Raw genomic sequence first — 16,633 nt, forward strand, 5'->3', positions numbered from 1 at the left:
TTATCATGTCACACAACACCACGTTTTTCCAGTATTAAATCATTTATTGTTAGCAAGTTCAGTAGTGGATGTTTCAGCAGACCAACACTAATAACAGCAGACCTGCAGTTTTGTACAATATGCAGATTAAACCTATGGAATTCATGTTTAATCCATAAGTCAATAAAGTATAACAGGCAGTAATAATGCATAAACACCAGCGTACCCCAGTAAGTAAAAAGCTGGGCAACAAAACGTAAACAGACATGGCAGTTTTAGTTGACACCCTACTTTGACAGCACTAGAAACATGTTAATGGAGGAATATCACTCTTGATTGCTGCACCAAGAAGCTGCGTTCTTGAACATACGCAGCCAGGGTGAAGGTGTGAGAGAAGGTCTGAAGTCCCTTGGGGCCCAGGGCCACTGCCAGCTCAGGGTGCAGCGCTCCGGGTGGGGCATCATGGCCAGGTGTCTGCCATCCCTGGAGCAGAGTCCTGCGATACCCTGCGGTGAGCCGTTAGGGTTGAGAGGGTACTCTTCAGTGGGATGACCCTGGTCGTCAAGGTAACGGAGGGGGGCTAGTCCACCAGAAATAATCAGGTCCTGAGCCCGAGAGCTACGGAATTGCACAAGACCTACGGGAAAGAAAAAGGTTAGGGGAAAAATCAATACTAAACACAGGTGCTGATTACAGAGCGTACGGACTCACTGACTTGTTAGGCAACCAGATTAATCTTTGATGTTATGCAAGTTTAAAGAGGGGGGCTCATCATTTCTGTACATTCTGCTAGAAAAATGATAAATAGCTGAGTGATTTATTGACGTGTGCAAAGTTTTAATGGAAATATATAAAGCTAGAACATTTTGGCTATGACCACCTTTTAGTGCATACTTTCCTATATTCATAATTCCATACATTCTGACAAGATCCCAACACCATGGCTGAAAAGCAGGGCCGAACCACGACAGCCTCCAACGAGTTTTGCAGATGCGACAGATTTTCGGTCCAGCTCTTGTGTAATCTGATATACCTCAGCTTTTTCCCCCACTTCCATTTCCCTCTCTCAAAAACGACTTCTCGTCAGCCAACCTTCCACCGAGACTATTTCTGATGAGGGTTTAGTGAACAGCAGATAGATCAGCTGAAGAGAAACATGTCATCTCTCAGGTCTTATGCCAGGTTTCTGCTTTTCTTTCTCCCCTATTTCTTAAGGACATGAATGTCAGCTACTATCCATTTCCTGCAGATAGCTTTTAAGCCTGCCACATCGTCTTTTGTACTTATACAGTTTCTGCAAAGTTTTTAGAGACAGTGCATCATGAGAAGATATGCCAAGTTTGCCAGCTAATAGTGCCTTGATAATCACCTTGTTGATGCAAAATACTATTTTATGCCTGTTGAAAATTGAACAGTCATAACTAGGGATGGGTATCGTTTAGGTTTTATCCGATACCGGTGCCAAACCGGTACTTTTGAAACGGTGCCGGTGCTTAAACGGTGCTCAAACCGGTGCTTAAAGAATGGAAAACACAAACTTTGCCCAAAAACCTCTCATGTTCAGCTGTTTTTTTTGTAAAAAGATAACAATGTTAGCCTTTTCTGCAGCTACGGGGCATATATGGTATCACTCTTGGCTGGAAGCAGTGCTTAAACAATGGAAAAAACACAAACTTTGTCCAAAAACCTCTCATGTTTAACTGTTTTCCACTTTTTCTTTGGTCATTTTAGCCTTTTTGGCCAGGGTGAAGGGAGTATCTGCCATCAAACAAGAAGACAGCCGCATGTAGATATGATGATGTTTGCTAGTTCACCTTACATGCATTAATGTAATAACGTGGTTAGCCTACTCAATGTAAATTACACATGAACAACATTAAGCTACTCACGCAGAGAAGAACGGCTGCTGCTGCATCATCCTCCGTCATCATTTCTGCTACACTGGCAGGGCTAGGGGCCAGGACTCTCCTCTTCGTGTTTTTGGGGGATGTTGCTAACTCCGGGTCCGATAACAGGCAACCCACCCGCAGTAGATGTGCACGGTGTGAGGTCTCGCAGCAAGCTATCAAATACGGCGCATTTCTCGGCTTTTCAAAAAACGCTATGCGTCGCCAGGTGTTTCATCGGATTTGAGGTGTTACCTCCTTTGCACAGTATCACAGTATCAGCTTAAAGCACTTGTTGCAGGCTGCTGAGTTTGCATATTTTGCTGTGAAGTACAGCCAGACTTTTGACCGCTTTGCCTTGGGTGTTTTTAATCTGTAGCTCTGCTCTAAAAGAACGTACGTACCTGGACCCGCCTACTATCCTCGGAAACGTAAAATGATTGGCTAGAATCTAAAGTGTATCACAGCTCAGGAAAAAAAAAGCACCGAAATAAAGCACCGAAATGTGCGCTGCTTTTCGGTCTGGTTACTACCGTTTATGTCACCGGTACCCATCCCTAGTCATAACATAGTTGCAAGCTGTTGTAAGAATAAATGCTACATATGGATCATTTTAGCCCCTTGATGTTTGGTAGGCAACATGATGATATCTGATCTGATAACATCCTGGGCTTAGGATGCCCTGTGGCCAAGCTTGTTCATGTTTGGTTGATCAACTCCTGATCTATCATCATCTCTGAATATTTGAACTCCATAGGATCCTCTAGTGCAGGGGTGGGGAACTCCAGGCCTCAAGGGCTGGTGTTCTGCAGGTTTTAAATATCACCCTGGGTCAACACACATGAATCAAATGATTAGTTTATTACCAGGCCTCTGGAGAACTTCAAGACATGTTGAGGATGTAATTTAGCCATATAAATCAGCTGTGCTGGATCAAGGACACCTGCTAAAACCTGCAGGACACTGGCCCTTGAGGCCTGGAGTTCCCCCACCCCTACTCTAGTGTCTTCTAAGACAGCGGTCCCCAACCTTTTTTGCGCCACAGACCGGTTTATGTCCAACAATATTTTCACGGACTGGCCTTTAAGGTGTCGCGGATAAATACAACAAAATAAAACCAGCACCGGTACCAACAAAAGAAGATTTATTCACAACACATGGGAAAAGACCCAGGGAAACTGAGTTAATGATAAAAACTATAAGAATCCTGAAAACCATGAATTTTACACCCGAGCCTCAACTCTTGTGGCCCGGTACCAGTCCGCGGCCTGGGGTTTGGGGACCGTTGCTTTATTGTGCATATAATAGAAGTCTTATTTACATGTGGGTCATTCATGACACACAGGAAAAGACCCAGGGAAACCAAGTTAATGATAAAAACAATAAAAAATAATGATAAAGGATTTATGGTTTATTATTTATGGTTTTTAGGATAAAAACCCTGAAAACCACAAATTTCACACCTAAGTCTCAACTCTCAGACCAGTACCGGCCAGGGGGTTGGGGACCGCTGTTCTAAGACACCATTTTCCAATAGAACAGAACTGGTTTGTTGGTACTGTTTTTACTGCTGGTGAGTTTAAGTTAAGCGTAAGTTACCACTGTGATTTAGTTTAGTAAGTTGTGACCCACTGTCATGATACTAAGCACGCTCGTTTAAACCTGACTACAAATCCTGCTTAGCAGTAGACCTCTCATGCTGATCTGACTTTACCTTCTCCATGTGCAACCCAGACTCCCAGCGCTGAGCCCTCCATGCCTCTCAGCCAGATGGATGGAGAGTCCTGGATCCCAACGCTGACAAAACGCGACTCAAACCTGCCTGACTTATTGTGACTCAGCACCACTTCAGATTCTGGTGAGAATAAAAAAGCCAAGAAAAAAAAACAAACATCAGGATTAAAAATTATTCTAAACAATTCTGTTTTAATTCACTACTAAGGTATTGTGTTGCTTTATTTCAATCACATTTTCAAGAAACATTTCTTTGCAATGTCCTCTTACCCACTCCTTCCTCGCTCTCTCCCACCCAGCCCAGCAAGGCGAGCAGCTGACAACCATTACATACGCCCAGACTCACTGTATCCTCACGTTGTCGGAAACGATCAAATTCAGCCTTGGCTTTGGAGTTGTAGGCAACAGTAGCTGCCCAACCTTTATGAAAAAGTAATATTGTTACGCAGGAAAAAAATAATATGTACCTCACAGTGGTTTACGTCTGAGTGCATGCGAGTGCATTTACCTTTAGCTGATCCCAGGACGTCTGCATAGCTGAAACCACCAACAAAAACAACTGCTTTGAAAGGGTCCAGGGTTACTGAGCCAGTACACAGGTCCTGCATGGTGACATCCCAAACCTACACACACATTTACATTGCAAAGCTCAATAATGAACACATGCAACACAGTTTCGATTTAGATGAGCAGATATCTGGTTCATAAAGCTGTTGTTAATGACCTCAAAGCCCGCCATGTACAGAGAGACAGACATCTCTCGATCTCCATTACTGCCCTCCTCTCTGACCACAGCAACACGTGCTAAAAGAGCAGAACAGTTTAAAATACAAAAAAAACATAATAAAAAAATCACAGAGTATTAATAAATGATTATATCTGACTAAACCTGATGAATTTAAATGATTAAGAATTTAGTGGTGCTGTCCAACCACTAAATAAATATGGTTTCATTCCATTCAGCACACTGGGAAATGATGTAAAGTGAAAATACATAAGATAAAACAGACTTATAAAGAAAAACAACAATGGATGACAATGCATTACCAGTTAGCGGCTAGCTGTTGCATCAGTTCAGTGTTGCTGCTGGCAGTTTGAAACACTAGCGAACTGAATAAAACGTTTCAAAGGTTTGTTGTTCTTGGAGGACTTCCCCAGTGGGGATACACCCTCTGACAGCATGTACAACTGTTATGCTAAATTATAGTTTATAGACAATTAAATAATCAAAGAGTGTTTGACTTTATAATAAAAACAACCATTAATTCCAATTCTGGAGTACAATAAGTCACTGATACCAGGTTGGCTGATGGTGGGCATTTCAGAGGGGTTAAAGGTCAGTTTAAAGTATGGCTGTGTCCTCTTTGATAGCCCCTCCTCCTCCTGTTTAATATACAGCTCATTGGCTTGGAGACGCTCCAGCTGGAAACTCGTGTCCTCCCACATTGCTCTGAGGTCAGGCAGCAGCTCCCTCAGCACCTCCTTTCCATCTACACGGACCCTGATCTGGAAGACAAGTGCAATGAAAGACAGCGGTCATCCCTTACAAAGACACAAGACCCGAGTCCGTGCCAGGTTTAACATCTCACCATGGCTTCTGGTCCAAAGCCACATGTTCTGCCGATATGAAGGCACTGGACGCCTGCATCGCTGTATCTTTGACACACAGTTTCTAAATCTGACTGAGAAACCTCCAGAACCAAACCCAGCTCCTCGCTGAACAACAGCTCCATGACTGCACGTGGCAAAAGATTGTAAAGACACAGTTATTTTGCATTATGTATGTGTAATTAACTGGTAAGGAAAGGGAAATAACACATTCAGGCTCTAACCTCCAGCTCCTTGTGAAGTCAATTCAACATCAATCCCACGGTTTCCTGCAAACGCCATCTCTAGCAAGCAGGTAAGAAGGCCTCCGTCACTGATGTCATGACCTGCACTCAGCAGGCGATCTGAAAGGACACAAAATAGATTACATGTTGTTGTTCTTATTTTTTTAGGAGCTTTCCAAGCCACTAGGTGGCTCTCTCGTCACAGTGCAGAGCTGTGGCTGTGCAGTAAGAATTTAAAGGAATATTTAAACAAAACTGAAAGGGGGGGGGGGGGACCAAAAAAAAAAAAAAAAAAAAACCACACTGAAGAAAACTTTGCTCCCAGTATAATTCGATGCCAACTTTTTCCCCTTTCTGTGGCAGGGAGATGTTTTCCCTGTGCAAACTGACCGTGTATGAGTTTCTGAGTGGTGTTGAAACAGGCTGTCAATAGTTCTGGCTGGTCCAGGTCAGGAGAGCAGTCTCCCAGCTGGCTGTAGCACTGAGCCAGGGCAGAGCCTCCTAGACGATGATGGCCTGGACTGAGAGGAACCCACAACAACACGCCTGCAGACAGAGGACAAAAAGTCAGAGGCAAGCTGTCTGTTACTGAGATCACGATGTGCGCAGCGTGAGTTAGAGAAGCATGAAAATAGAAATAAAAAAACTAAGGAAAATTAACTTATTTTTTATGCCATTAAAACACTGACAGATTTGAGTCTTGGTGTGTGCGTTATACCTTTGCCATCTGGATCCTCGAGATCAGGCGTCACAGTAGCAGTGATGTCAGGGCAAACAGCATATGCTGAAATAACAAGAGCACCTGAAAAAGAAGCAGAGCAAAAGCTAAGTTTAGACAGCTCTCACACACACACACACACACACACACACACACACTCACACTCACACACACACACACACACACAGAGTACCTGGAGCTTTGACCGTCTCTTTTCCAACTCTAGCAGCCATGCTCAGAGAGTCCTTGCCTCCATCGATGGCCACTCCCAGCTGACCCATGACTGCACACATGGCTTGGCAGGCTTCCCACAGGCATGCCCCCTCTCCAGGCAGCTTAGCAGCCCACATCCAGTTACCACTGCACTTCACATCCTGACAAGATTTTAAAAATAATAATAATAATAATAAAATTCCAATAATTACATCATGCTGGGATTAAAAATACACCTTTTTACATTTTTGCATATCTGCGATATATTAATTAAGCTTGTTTGTTTCTGAATATTTACTCACCTTTAGTTCTGTTACCCTTGCAAACACCAGATTGGTCAGAGCCTCACCCACAGCCATGCGAGCCCCTGCTGCAGGACACACCAGCCCTTTAATTGGCTGCTCCCCAATGGCTGTTGCTGCTCCTCCTAGGCTGAAAGGTGATAGAGCAACAACAGCCACATCGGCCAATGGGGTGTGAAGAGGGCCGACACACTGTTGCTGGGCAACCAAGCCAGTCACAGACCGGTCCACCTGATGGAGGGAGAGAGAGACAACAGAGAGAATCAGTGTCTGCACAAGTTATTTCTAAAAACAAGAGACTGTAAGACGGGTATATACACACACCTTGTTGGTCAGGTAGCGTTTAGACGCCACAGCAGGCAAACGTAAAACTCTGTGCAGAGCATCTTTGACAGTCAGCCCAGCAGGAAGACTCAGTGTTTGATGATTCAGGGCCAGTGACTCCATCTTAAATTCCTTCTGCGGCATTTTTCCCAGAACCCACTCCAGCTGCAAGTCCACAGGACAACGCCCGCTGTCTGCCTCATCGCCACTTCCTCCCTCGTCACGGACCAGAACAATCTGAGTGAGAAATCAGTAATTCACTGAGCGTGGATTTACTCAGTGAGACACTTGTGGCATTATGACCTAGCCAACAAGGTGAAATGACCGGTATGATAGATGTGCATTTATCGACTCGAGCCAGTCTAAAACGTGCCTTGCCGTCTCCTGTGATGTTTCCCACAAAGTCAACAGGACACTTCTCCCTTTGACACACCCTCTCCAGGAAGGACCGATCTGATGGCTGCAGCAGGAGGGCATTGCTCTCCTGATACTCAGCCCCCCAAAGCTCCAGCACACTCAGTGTGGGGTCACCTTTCTACAACACAAAGCATAAAAAAAATCCAGACATTTATCTATTTAAAAGAAAATACAAGAAATGTGTTTAAAAACACAAACAGAAAGCTGTGTTCATGTGGTGATTACCTTGAATCTACTGCAGTATATCACAGCTCCTGCTGGCTCACTGAGCTCCTTGAGCACATTACCTAAAAAAAAGAAATGAGAGTATAGGTTCAATACCTTGGTTTTTCTCTCTTTCTTTATATAACCTCTTAAAGAAGCCACATTTTCCTCACCATTTCCTCCTGCCCCCTGATCATGTATACTGCAGATTGGATTTCCGCCACTTCTTTCCAGGCATGCCCTGATAGCACGGTTCATCTTTTGCTCCATCTCAGCATCTCCCCTCTGGACAGCACCCAGATCCCTGTCGCTGGAGTTGTCCCCCTGAACCTACAAGTTTACATGTACTTAAATACTGAAAAACATTCACGTCACGCGAGGTCATTGATTAATTGTAGTGTCCATACTTGAACAGAAGAGGCTGCTCCTCCTCCTACACCGATCCTGTACACCGGCCCTCCGATCTTCACCACCTCCATTCCTGATGGACAGCAGAGCAGCAGAGAGTCTCTGATCAATGTGTGTAAATATAGCCTCTGAATTGATTAATGTCATTTCACACAGTGTGTTAAAGCATCACCAGGCTCTGGCGCTTCTTTCTTCACGTGTAGATCTTCGATAGAACCGAGACCACCACTGAACATGATCGGTTTAATCCACTCCCGTCGCTCCCCATTAGCCAGCCGCATGCCGAAGGAACGAGCAAAGCCTAAAGGAAGGTTATGTGTTAAAGAAGTGCCAAAATAATTCGATAGTCATTCATAAATTTGTACAGTTATGTTAGAAAACAGGTTACAGATTTAAAGATGCAATGTTTTTGGGAAGCAGTCTGAGGAAAAGAGACAAAATGAATTTTCTGCAACAACAGAGATAGTATTGGATTTGCGTTCTTGTTTAAACTTATGTGTTTAGTGTGTACGGTCGTCCTACCTGAGAGGACAGGTTCTCCAAACTTGTTGCCGTAGTCCGACGCTCCATCGCTGGCCTCAATGGCCACCTGCAGAGGAGGGGCAAAGGTGGAGGGATACTCCCATCCCTCTCCTTTACACTCCCATGGGAGATCATATCCTACAGATGGAAAGACATGTTGACTCAAGGTCAGTTTCTGTGCAGCACAGTCCAACCATGTTTTCTGATACCTTATTAACAAAAATGCATCTATTTTACGTTTGGCATGTTGTGCCTCAGGGTTTCATTATTAGACCATTATCCATTTTCTGTACAGATGCCAAGTGTGTGGCAAATCATTCAAGACTTTCAGATTCTTTTTAACTGTTATCCAGATGACATCTAGGTTTATCTAAATGCATGTGGTCAAATTCTTCAATTTTACCTTTAAAAGAGAAAATTATTATACTTTAATAAAACCACCTTTTTACTTTCCTCAACTGGCAACTCACTGATCAACATCAACTTCTAACCAAAACCATTTTAGCAGCCTCACATGGTGCCAAAATGACTCATCGATAAAAACTATATTTAGGTATTTAAAACTTCTGTGAAGTGAAGACTTATTATAATATATCACAACTCTAATATGTGGATTTTAATTTGTTGTCCTGTAGGTTTTAAAGCAGCGGTCCTCCATCCCCGGGCCGGTCCATGAGTCGTTTGGTACCGGGGCGCGAGAGTTGATGCTCGGGTGTGAAATTTATGATTTTCAGGGTTTTTATCGTCAACTCTGTTTCCTTGGGTCTTTTCCCGTGTTGTAGTTGTGCGTCTTATTTTGAAAGAAATATTTACATGTTACCATAGCAACCAGAGAGCATTAAGGGGGAGAGAGGAGGACGTTACTCTCAATGTTGTTGCTGGATTTCAGGAGGACGCTGCTACTAAAGTTAGACAGTGAATTCGTGTTTAGTATTTACAAAACACCACAGTTTTTGTCTTAGTTGTATCATTTTATTTTTATTTTATTTATCTGTGACACCTTAAAGGCCGGTCCGTGAAAATATTGTCTGACATTAAACCGGTCCATGGCGCAACAAAGGTTGGGGACAGCTGTTTTAAAGCTTGCCCTTAAATAGTAGATAAGATAACCTTTATTAGTCCCACACGTGGGAAATTTGTTAGATGCATAGAGTCTTGGACCTGGTATGTGCAGGTTCCCGAAGCAGTATCCTGCAGTGCCAGCAATGACGTGGCCTCCTCGTCCGGCACTCTGGACATCTCTGATACGACCACCAGTCCCTGTTGTTGCTCCGCTGAACGGTGATACACCTAAAATGTCCATCCAGCTCACGATTAATCTCAGGTAAAAACAGAAACTTGCATTTTAAATAAGTACAAAACTTTTTGCGCCCTAACCAGTCGGGAAGTTGTGCGTCTCTGCTGTGAAGATGACATGTCTTAGTGAGCGCCGAGTCTCATACGGGCTCGCTTGGGATGGGTCTTTTGGGTAAATGAACTCAAGCTCCATGCCTTTGATGCCACTGAACACACACAGAAAATTTACAGTGAGCCAAAATAGACAGACACGCTCACGAGTGTGCTCGCCCCTGCTGTCGCCACTACTACCTGCTGTTGTCGCAGAACTTGATGACGTTGTTCTGGTTGCTGTGCCGCTGCGTGTCCATTATGAGGCTGAAAAGAGTCTCCTTCTGCTCCTTCCCGTCGATCACCATCCGCCCCCGGAAGAACCAGTGACGACTGTGCTCACTGGGAAGGACAAAGAAAGCCTTGCAGCGTATCAATACCAAAAACACACAACACACAGAGCAGTCCCGCCAATCTGTTCACTGCGGACGACCCCACCTATTGGACTGGGCCAGGTCAAAACATTCCACACTGGTGGGGTTCCTTTCAATCCTCTGGAACATCGATGTGTAGTAGTCCAGATCCCAGGAGTCAAAGGCCAAGCCTGCACCAACCACAAAAGTGCATACATAAAGTTTCTCAATACTGAAAAAACAACCACATGGCATCACCAGATCATTTAAAGAGCACTGAGTAGTTTCCATCCATTTACTATCGATTCAAAACGTGCTCTTCTAAAAAGGTGCACAGCGCTTCGGTCAGCATTTCTTCCCCTGAATTGTTCTCTATATATAAACTTGGAAAAATATCATCTAACCCTCGGGCGAAACAAAAATCAATCGACACACTCCCATGCATTCAAACATGCTTCAAAACACAAGAAAGCCGACAACTCTGAGATGGCTTTGGCTCGTTTACACATAAATTTGATCACTTCCACTGCACTTAAACTTAAGCAGTACTTAGCATGAACACTTTACAATTAGTATTCCAAGGATCCACACTGCATAACAAACTTGTGTCCCATCTATTAAACACCAAAACACTGAGTGTAAAATTGATTTCACAAGGATTCAAAGCTGTAGTCAGAACAAATTCCACATATACCTCTTTTTAATTATCTCCTCAATTCACCAGCCGAGCATGGCGGCGCCTACAAAGTACGTGCACTGAAATGATTCTCATTTCTTTGAGCTGCTTGTGAATGTTAATGAAGCTGAGCGAATAAGCAGAGCATGAACATAAGAACGCACGCCACGTTCTGTCGCTGTGGCTGGTGTCAGCCTGAAACCTGTTCACATTATTAGGAGGAAATAATCACTCAGCGTGCAGACACATGAAATGTTTTACAGTTCTGGGTCATTACACAGAAAATCGCCGTTACGCACAGATGACAGAACTGACTTGTTCGTATGGCTGCAAAAAGTATTTTTACTGTGGGCTGTAACTGCAATCTTAATCATTTTGGCAAGTCAGAAATCATCACATATTTATTGAGCTTGTTTTTGCAGGAGATTTCCTTGAACTTTAAATATTATTTAAAGGAAAAATTAGGGAGTTTGAAGAGGACACAGGGTCGTCTGGTCAAACAATTGCAACTGGCTGTTTCTGTCAGCCTACAGCTTTCACCGCAGTGTGACTGCAGCTCCAGGTCGGCGAATAGAAGATCATGTTACAACGGGCTCATAAACCCGAAGGAGAGACACCGAGTGCGAGATACTGGAGCGCTTTCGCTTCAAAGCTAAAACGGGAATTTTAAAATTGATTCTAAAGCTAACAGAGAGTGAATAAAGATGCAAGACATCTCTTCTTGGAAACAGTTAAAAGATGTGCAGCTGCATTTTGGACAGACTGCAATGGATTTTAAAGATGGTTCGTTAAGAGCGGTAAATAGCAATAATTTAAGTAAGAAAATATTAAAACCAAGAACGACTTAGAAACGACACACCTTAACTTAGCAATGATCCTTAAATAAAATCAGCGTCACTAGGGAAACAAAAATGATTTTAAAGTGTGATTAACCGCTGCATCCAACTTTTTCTAGGAAAATAACTTAACTGCTTTTATTAACATGTTAATGTTAATATAGTATTTAAGACAAAAATAGAGTCGGTACGGTTATAAAACCGATGACAAGATGATCTCACAGTGTTCAGTGATGCTGAGGTCAGGGCTCCGGGAAGGCCCGTCCATGACTGACAGTGTTTTCTGCTTTTACTCCATTTCAGATACCATTCACCTTTTTTTTTTTAGGTCTGCCAATAAGTCATTTGTTCTCCAGTTTACTCAATTTTTTTTAAGGACAAACTACACACCATGCTGAGATACGCCAAATTTTTAGTTAATAGCTCATTAAGAATCACCTCATGGGTACAAAAATACCATTTTATGCCTGTAAAACTGGGATTTTATGACATATTGCCTGTAACTAAGCACTTAAAGATAAAAAATAAAATAATATGTTGTAAGTTTTTTGCCATGTGTGGACTAAGCACTGGTTCAGTCCCTTGTTTTCTGTGTGTTACAAACCTTAACAAACAAACTAACTAACAAAGAAAATGGTCAGGTACAAGGACTAAAAACCTTTAGTCAACCAGAAACAAACAAAACAAAAATCTTGGCTTCAAATATCACTCAGATCAGTTTATTCAGTCCTTCAATCGACTGAGCCTTTATCTCTTTAGGGTTTTACATTAGACACACACGTGCACGTGCAAGATAATCAGCAGCATCACTGCCGTCCTGTGACTTCAACCAGCTAAGTAATAATGTCATGCATCATGTGACGTTATTAGCAGTGTACTCACAGACCACTGTAAGACTGAGAAGCAGCATAAAGGAAGAGCAGACAAAGAGAAGAGAGAGGCAGGTCACAGTTCATTAAATGCAATAAAAGACTGATTGAGGAAAGTAAAAGCAGAGATTAAAAGAGGATGAAGCTCAATAATGCTCCATTAATTAAGAGAGCCCCAGTAAGGAAACTATTAAAGTGTAAAAAAATATAAAATGAATAAATTCTCACCCAGCTCATCGTTAGCGCTCTCCAAGGCTGAGCGACCCTTCCCCAGGATGTCCACGTCGAACACCGCCTGAGGTTCTGTTTCCACAGTGAAGGAGGTGATGGGGTGTTGATAGATGCACTCCGTCATGCTGTCATACAGACACTCAATCAGCTTCTTTACATCTCCACTGATTTCACTCACACTCTGCTCGGTCTTGGGCTGAAGCAGAGACAGTTCACATTAGACCCAGAAAGTAAAGTCGCGAAAGAAAAAGAAAAGTATATATATATGCGTAGATTTTTCTGTGTGTGTGTGTTCGCACCTTGATGAGAAACCTGCGCGACAGCTCAACTCGGGTGACATTAGTGAGACCGGCACTCTGGCAGATGGACACAGCGTTAGTGGACCAGGCAGTGGAGAAGTTCAACCTGAAAATATAACATAAAAGACTTTTTTATAATGTAGACTTTCTCTCATATGAACGATTTAAAAGAATTATTTTAATTAAAACTGTACCATATGTTTCCCTATTTACTTTTAAGTCAGGCTCGCCTACAGTCTGCTCAGCACTTTTAAAGATTTCCATATTACTTACCCTTAGTCACAGTGAACACCTGCCTAACATTGTTCAGTACAGACGGTATTTATTTTAATGTATGCTACAGGAAGTCACAAACGTCTTAGCCAGAACCCTCACGGCCTGGCTTGTTTGCAGTTTACCAGTTTGACTTCTTTGTTTCCTGTATTTCATAACCTTAAGTTCTCATTTCACTAACTGGAATCTTATTCATACAGAATGACAATGTCTAAGGCAGGAGGGAAAAAAAAGAAAGAAAAAAAGTTGGGGTATATGTGGTCAAAGAATAGAGTACAAATAGAAATGCACAATGTATCGCCAACTGCCAAGAAAACAAACATACAGCACCTGGAACACAAACATTTGAAAATGCACAGGTACAGATTTGTATCTTTCTTCCAGCTCGTAATCGCGACCTGCTGCCTAGGACTGCAATATCTGAACCATTTTAGTTAGAGAGGTGCTGTGGATCTCAAAAAAGAACAAGGACTAGCAATCCCAGCTGCAATCCAAAAACAGTGGAGGTGGATGTCGGATCCTCGCTGGTAAAGCAGCTGATTGCTACCTAGCCAGGACCTCATCAAGTCAGGATTCACAGGGAAAGGCCAGGGCTAGCTGCTTGGCAGTGACTGAACTTTCGAAATAAGAGCAGGGATTGCCTGGTAAAGCAACTGCAGATGGCATCTGTGTGTTTTGTGCTAAGCAAAAAGACTGAGATGCAAATGAATTATCTCTAAAAACCAGGCAGCAGTACCTGGGCCCGATCTCCACCAGTTTCTCCCCACTGCCCTCTGTGAGGTTTGGTTTCTCAGACAGCGGCTCTGCGTGCAGAGGATGACGAAACAACCAGAGTAGAACCCCCTTCTGCTCATCGCTGAGACTCTCGCAGCCTGCAGGAGAAAAATCACAGCAGGACAAAACATTATAAACAGATGTAAATGTGACATTTTAAGTGGTAGACTAGTAAGAAACCTTTAAGGTGAATTCAGTGACTTTAATCCTCATTCTACCCACATCCATAATAATTAGCATCTTCAAGGCCTGTTACACACTCACCTGTCAGTTCCACATTGTAGCACAGCTCGGTCGTGACTAACAGATGTGGGTAGAGCTTTGCTGCCCTTTGTAAGGCCCGACTTTTCAGAGCTTCATTACTGTAGAACCTCACGACAGCCATGACTGATGAAGAGATACACAAATCCAGTTTAAAGGCAGAGGGTAGTGCATTAGTCAAATCAATTGTAGAGGGTCAAAGAAGGTGAATTTTAGGCATCATTTGTCAATAGAATTGATTTAGCCTATTACTAACTGCATTTTCTGAAGTAACGAGTCATTAAATCAGAGTCCAAAGTATGAAATTGATGACCAATATTAAGTGTGCCGACCCTAGTCTCCAGATCGATTCAGGTCAAGACAAACCAATAATGAGATAGCAGGCCACTCGTAATACTGCAAAAAGCCTACAACCCATTCCAACACCTCCGCAAGACCTCAGAGAGGCTGTGAAAGCCATCTATCAGTATAGCAGAGTAATCTATGTTTAGATATGGCAGTTTTCAAAAGCTTTAAGAGCTTTAAATATTTTGATTACAAACCATTACGCTATAGCAGGATTGGGCTACACGTCATTCTGAACCCAAACAGGAAAAAGAACTGGAGTCCTGCAACATGCTATGGGCCACACAGCGCCCGGATTTCATCATCATGGAGTCAGCGATTTAATGAAGGGATAAAAGAAAGAGGAGGGAGGCTGAATCTGCACATTTTGTACCAAGGACCTCGAAGGCACACAGAACAGAGAGGATGTTACAAGATAAATTCTCACTCCGACTTGGGCTTTTTCTTAAAGGTCTTTTTTTTGGATTTTCAGCAAGATTACACAAACTACAGAGGTGAATTTCATGAAATTTGCTACAAAGGTGGAACAGGAGCTAAGAGGAAGAACGCTGGTACAGATCACTTTATTTTGATTTGAAATTCTAAGAATTTACATTAGCAGAAAACGCACTGAAATCTAATTTTCATTTACTGTACATTAAGTTCAAAACAAATAACAACTATTAATACTTTATTTGTAGTTTTTAAAAGTTTTCAGTCCACTGTACGTTTGATTCAAAAGGAGAAAAAGGTTGCAAATCGTCACAGAAAGCCAACGATATCAGCATGTTGAACATACAACCCAGGGACCACAACAAAGTTTGAAAGTTGTATTCAAGTCATTAACTATTCCAATTTTTAATTACAAAAAAAAGTTAATCCGTTTTTGGTAAAACATCTGGAAAATGTCTAGATCCAGACTCAAGTTGTTTGAATTATAAACATGTATAACACTTTTGCAAGGTTAGAAAACCAACATGTGAAGGTTTTCTTTGATCTGTACTCTACATGTATTGACATATGTGCAGAGAATAAGTTTTTTTCCTCCACATAAGAAATTCCGGGCTCCCCTAAAGAAAAATGAGCAGTACCCTAGCACTCATTAAAAATATTCTAATTAAAAAATAATTCATGTCATCAGATTTTCAAGAGATAAGAGATGTTTGTCATTAACACTTATGATTTCATGGTTTCAAAAGTATTTATTCATTTCCTTATATATATTTGCTGTGGCTCAGGTGAACATTCTATTAAACTTCCTTAATTTTACACTTAATAAAACCTACATTACAATAATAAATGCAGAACTATGTCCAATATAAAATCACACACACAATCCTGATCCTGACAAATGGCCCACTGATTGCAGGTCACACACTGCACGGTCAGGAGTTTTCTGTTAGTGTTTAACACGCTACAAACTGCAACCCCCTTCAACATAAACACACACACACCTCTGTGTCAACTGACTGAAACACAACAACGACACATTATAAGGGATACAACTTCTTAAAAAGTGACTCGTGTCTAAAAAGAGCTGGGGGAGTTTTCCATGTTTCCTGTGTGGAAGCTAAGCGGCTAAAAGGCAGCAGAGTTAGCAGAAAGCACATTAGCTAACTTACGTGCAGCAGCAGTTACGCTGTCTGGGATCAAACCTGGTCTCTGCTGGAGTCCCGGAGTGACTTCTGCTCCTGCAGGACAGACTGAAAGCGGCTGGGTTAGCTGCGGTCTGCACACTGACTGACTGAATGGATGGAAGGATGGCTGGACCTCTGCACCCACGTGTGAGCCACTCAAACTGCAAGACGCATG

General features: G+C 42.5%; 1 protein-coding gene across 1 annotated transcript; it reads right to left on the reverse strand.

Moving 5' to 3' along the window:
- Positions 1 to 23: 23 nt before the first annotated feature.
- On the reverse strand, positions 24 to 16,633 carry pfas (phosphoribosylformylglycinamidine synthase). The gene is made up of 28 exons (XM_012920780.3): positions 16,444 to 16,633; positions 14,501 to 14,623; positions 14,199 to 14,334; positions 13,190 to 13,295; positions 12,888 to 13,086; positions 10,364 to 10,469; positions 10,127 to 10,267; positions 9,917 to 10,041; positions 9,701 to 9,829; positions 8,540 to 8,677; positions 8,190 to 8,318; positions 8,017 to 8,090; positions 7,783 to 7,939; positions 7,631 to 7,692; positions 7,362 to 7,523; positions 6,989 to 7,225; positions 6,665 to 6,895; positions 6,343 to 6,523; positions 6,150 to 6,233; positions 5,822 to 5,977; positions 5,432 to 5,551; positions 5,189 to 5,334; positions 4,898 to 5,105; positions 4,324 to 4,403; positions 4,108 to 4,222; positions 3,870 to 4,019; positions 3,580 to 3,720; positions 24 to 616 (listed from the first exon to the last, which is right to left on the reverse strand). The coding sequence occupies exons 2-28, from the start codon at positions 14,619 to 14,621 to the stop codon at positions 306 to 308; spliced, it is 3,945 nt and encodes a 1,314-aa protein (XP_012776234.2). The 5' UTR covers positions 14,622 to 14,623; positions 16,444 to 16,633; the 3' UTR covers positions 24 to 305.

Source organism: Maylandia zebra, linkage group LG23, assembly GCF_041146795.1.
Source record: "Maylandia zebra isolate NMK-2024a linkage group LG23, Mzebra_GT3a, whole genome shotgun sequence".
NCBI lineage: Eukaryota > Metazoa > Chordata > Actinopteri > Cichliformes > Cichlidae > Maylandia > Maylandia zebra.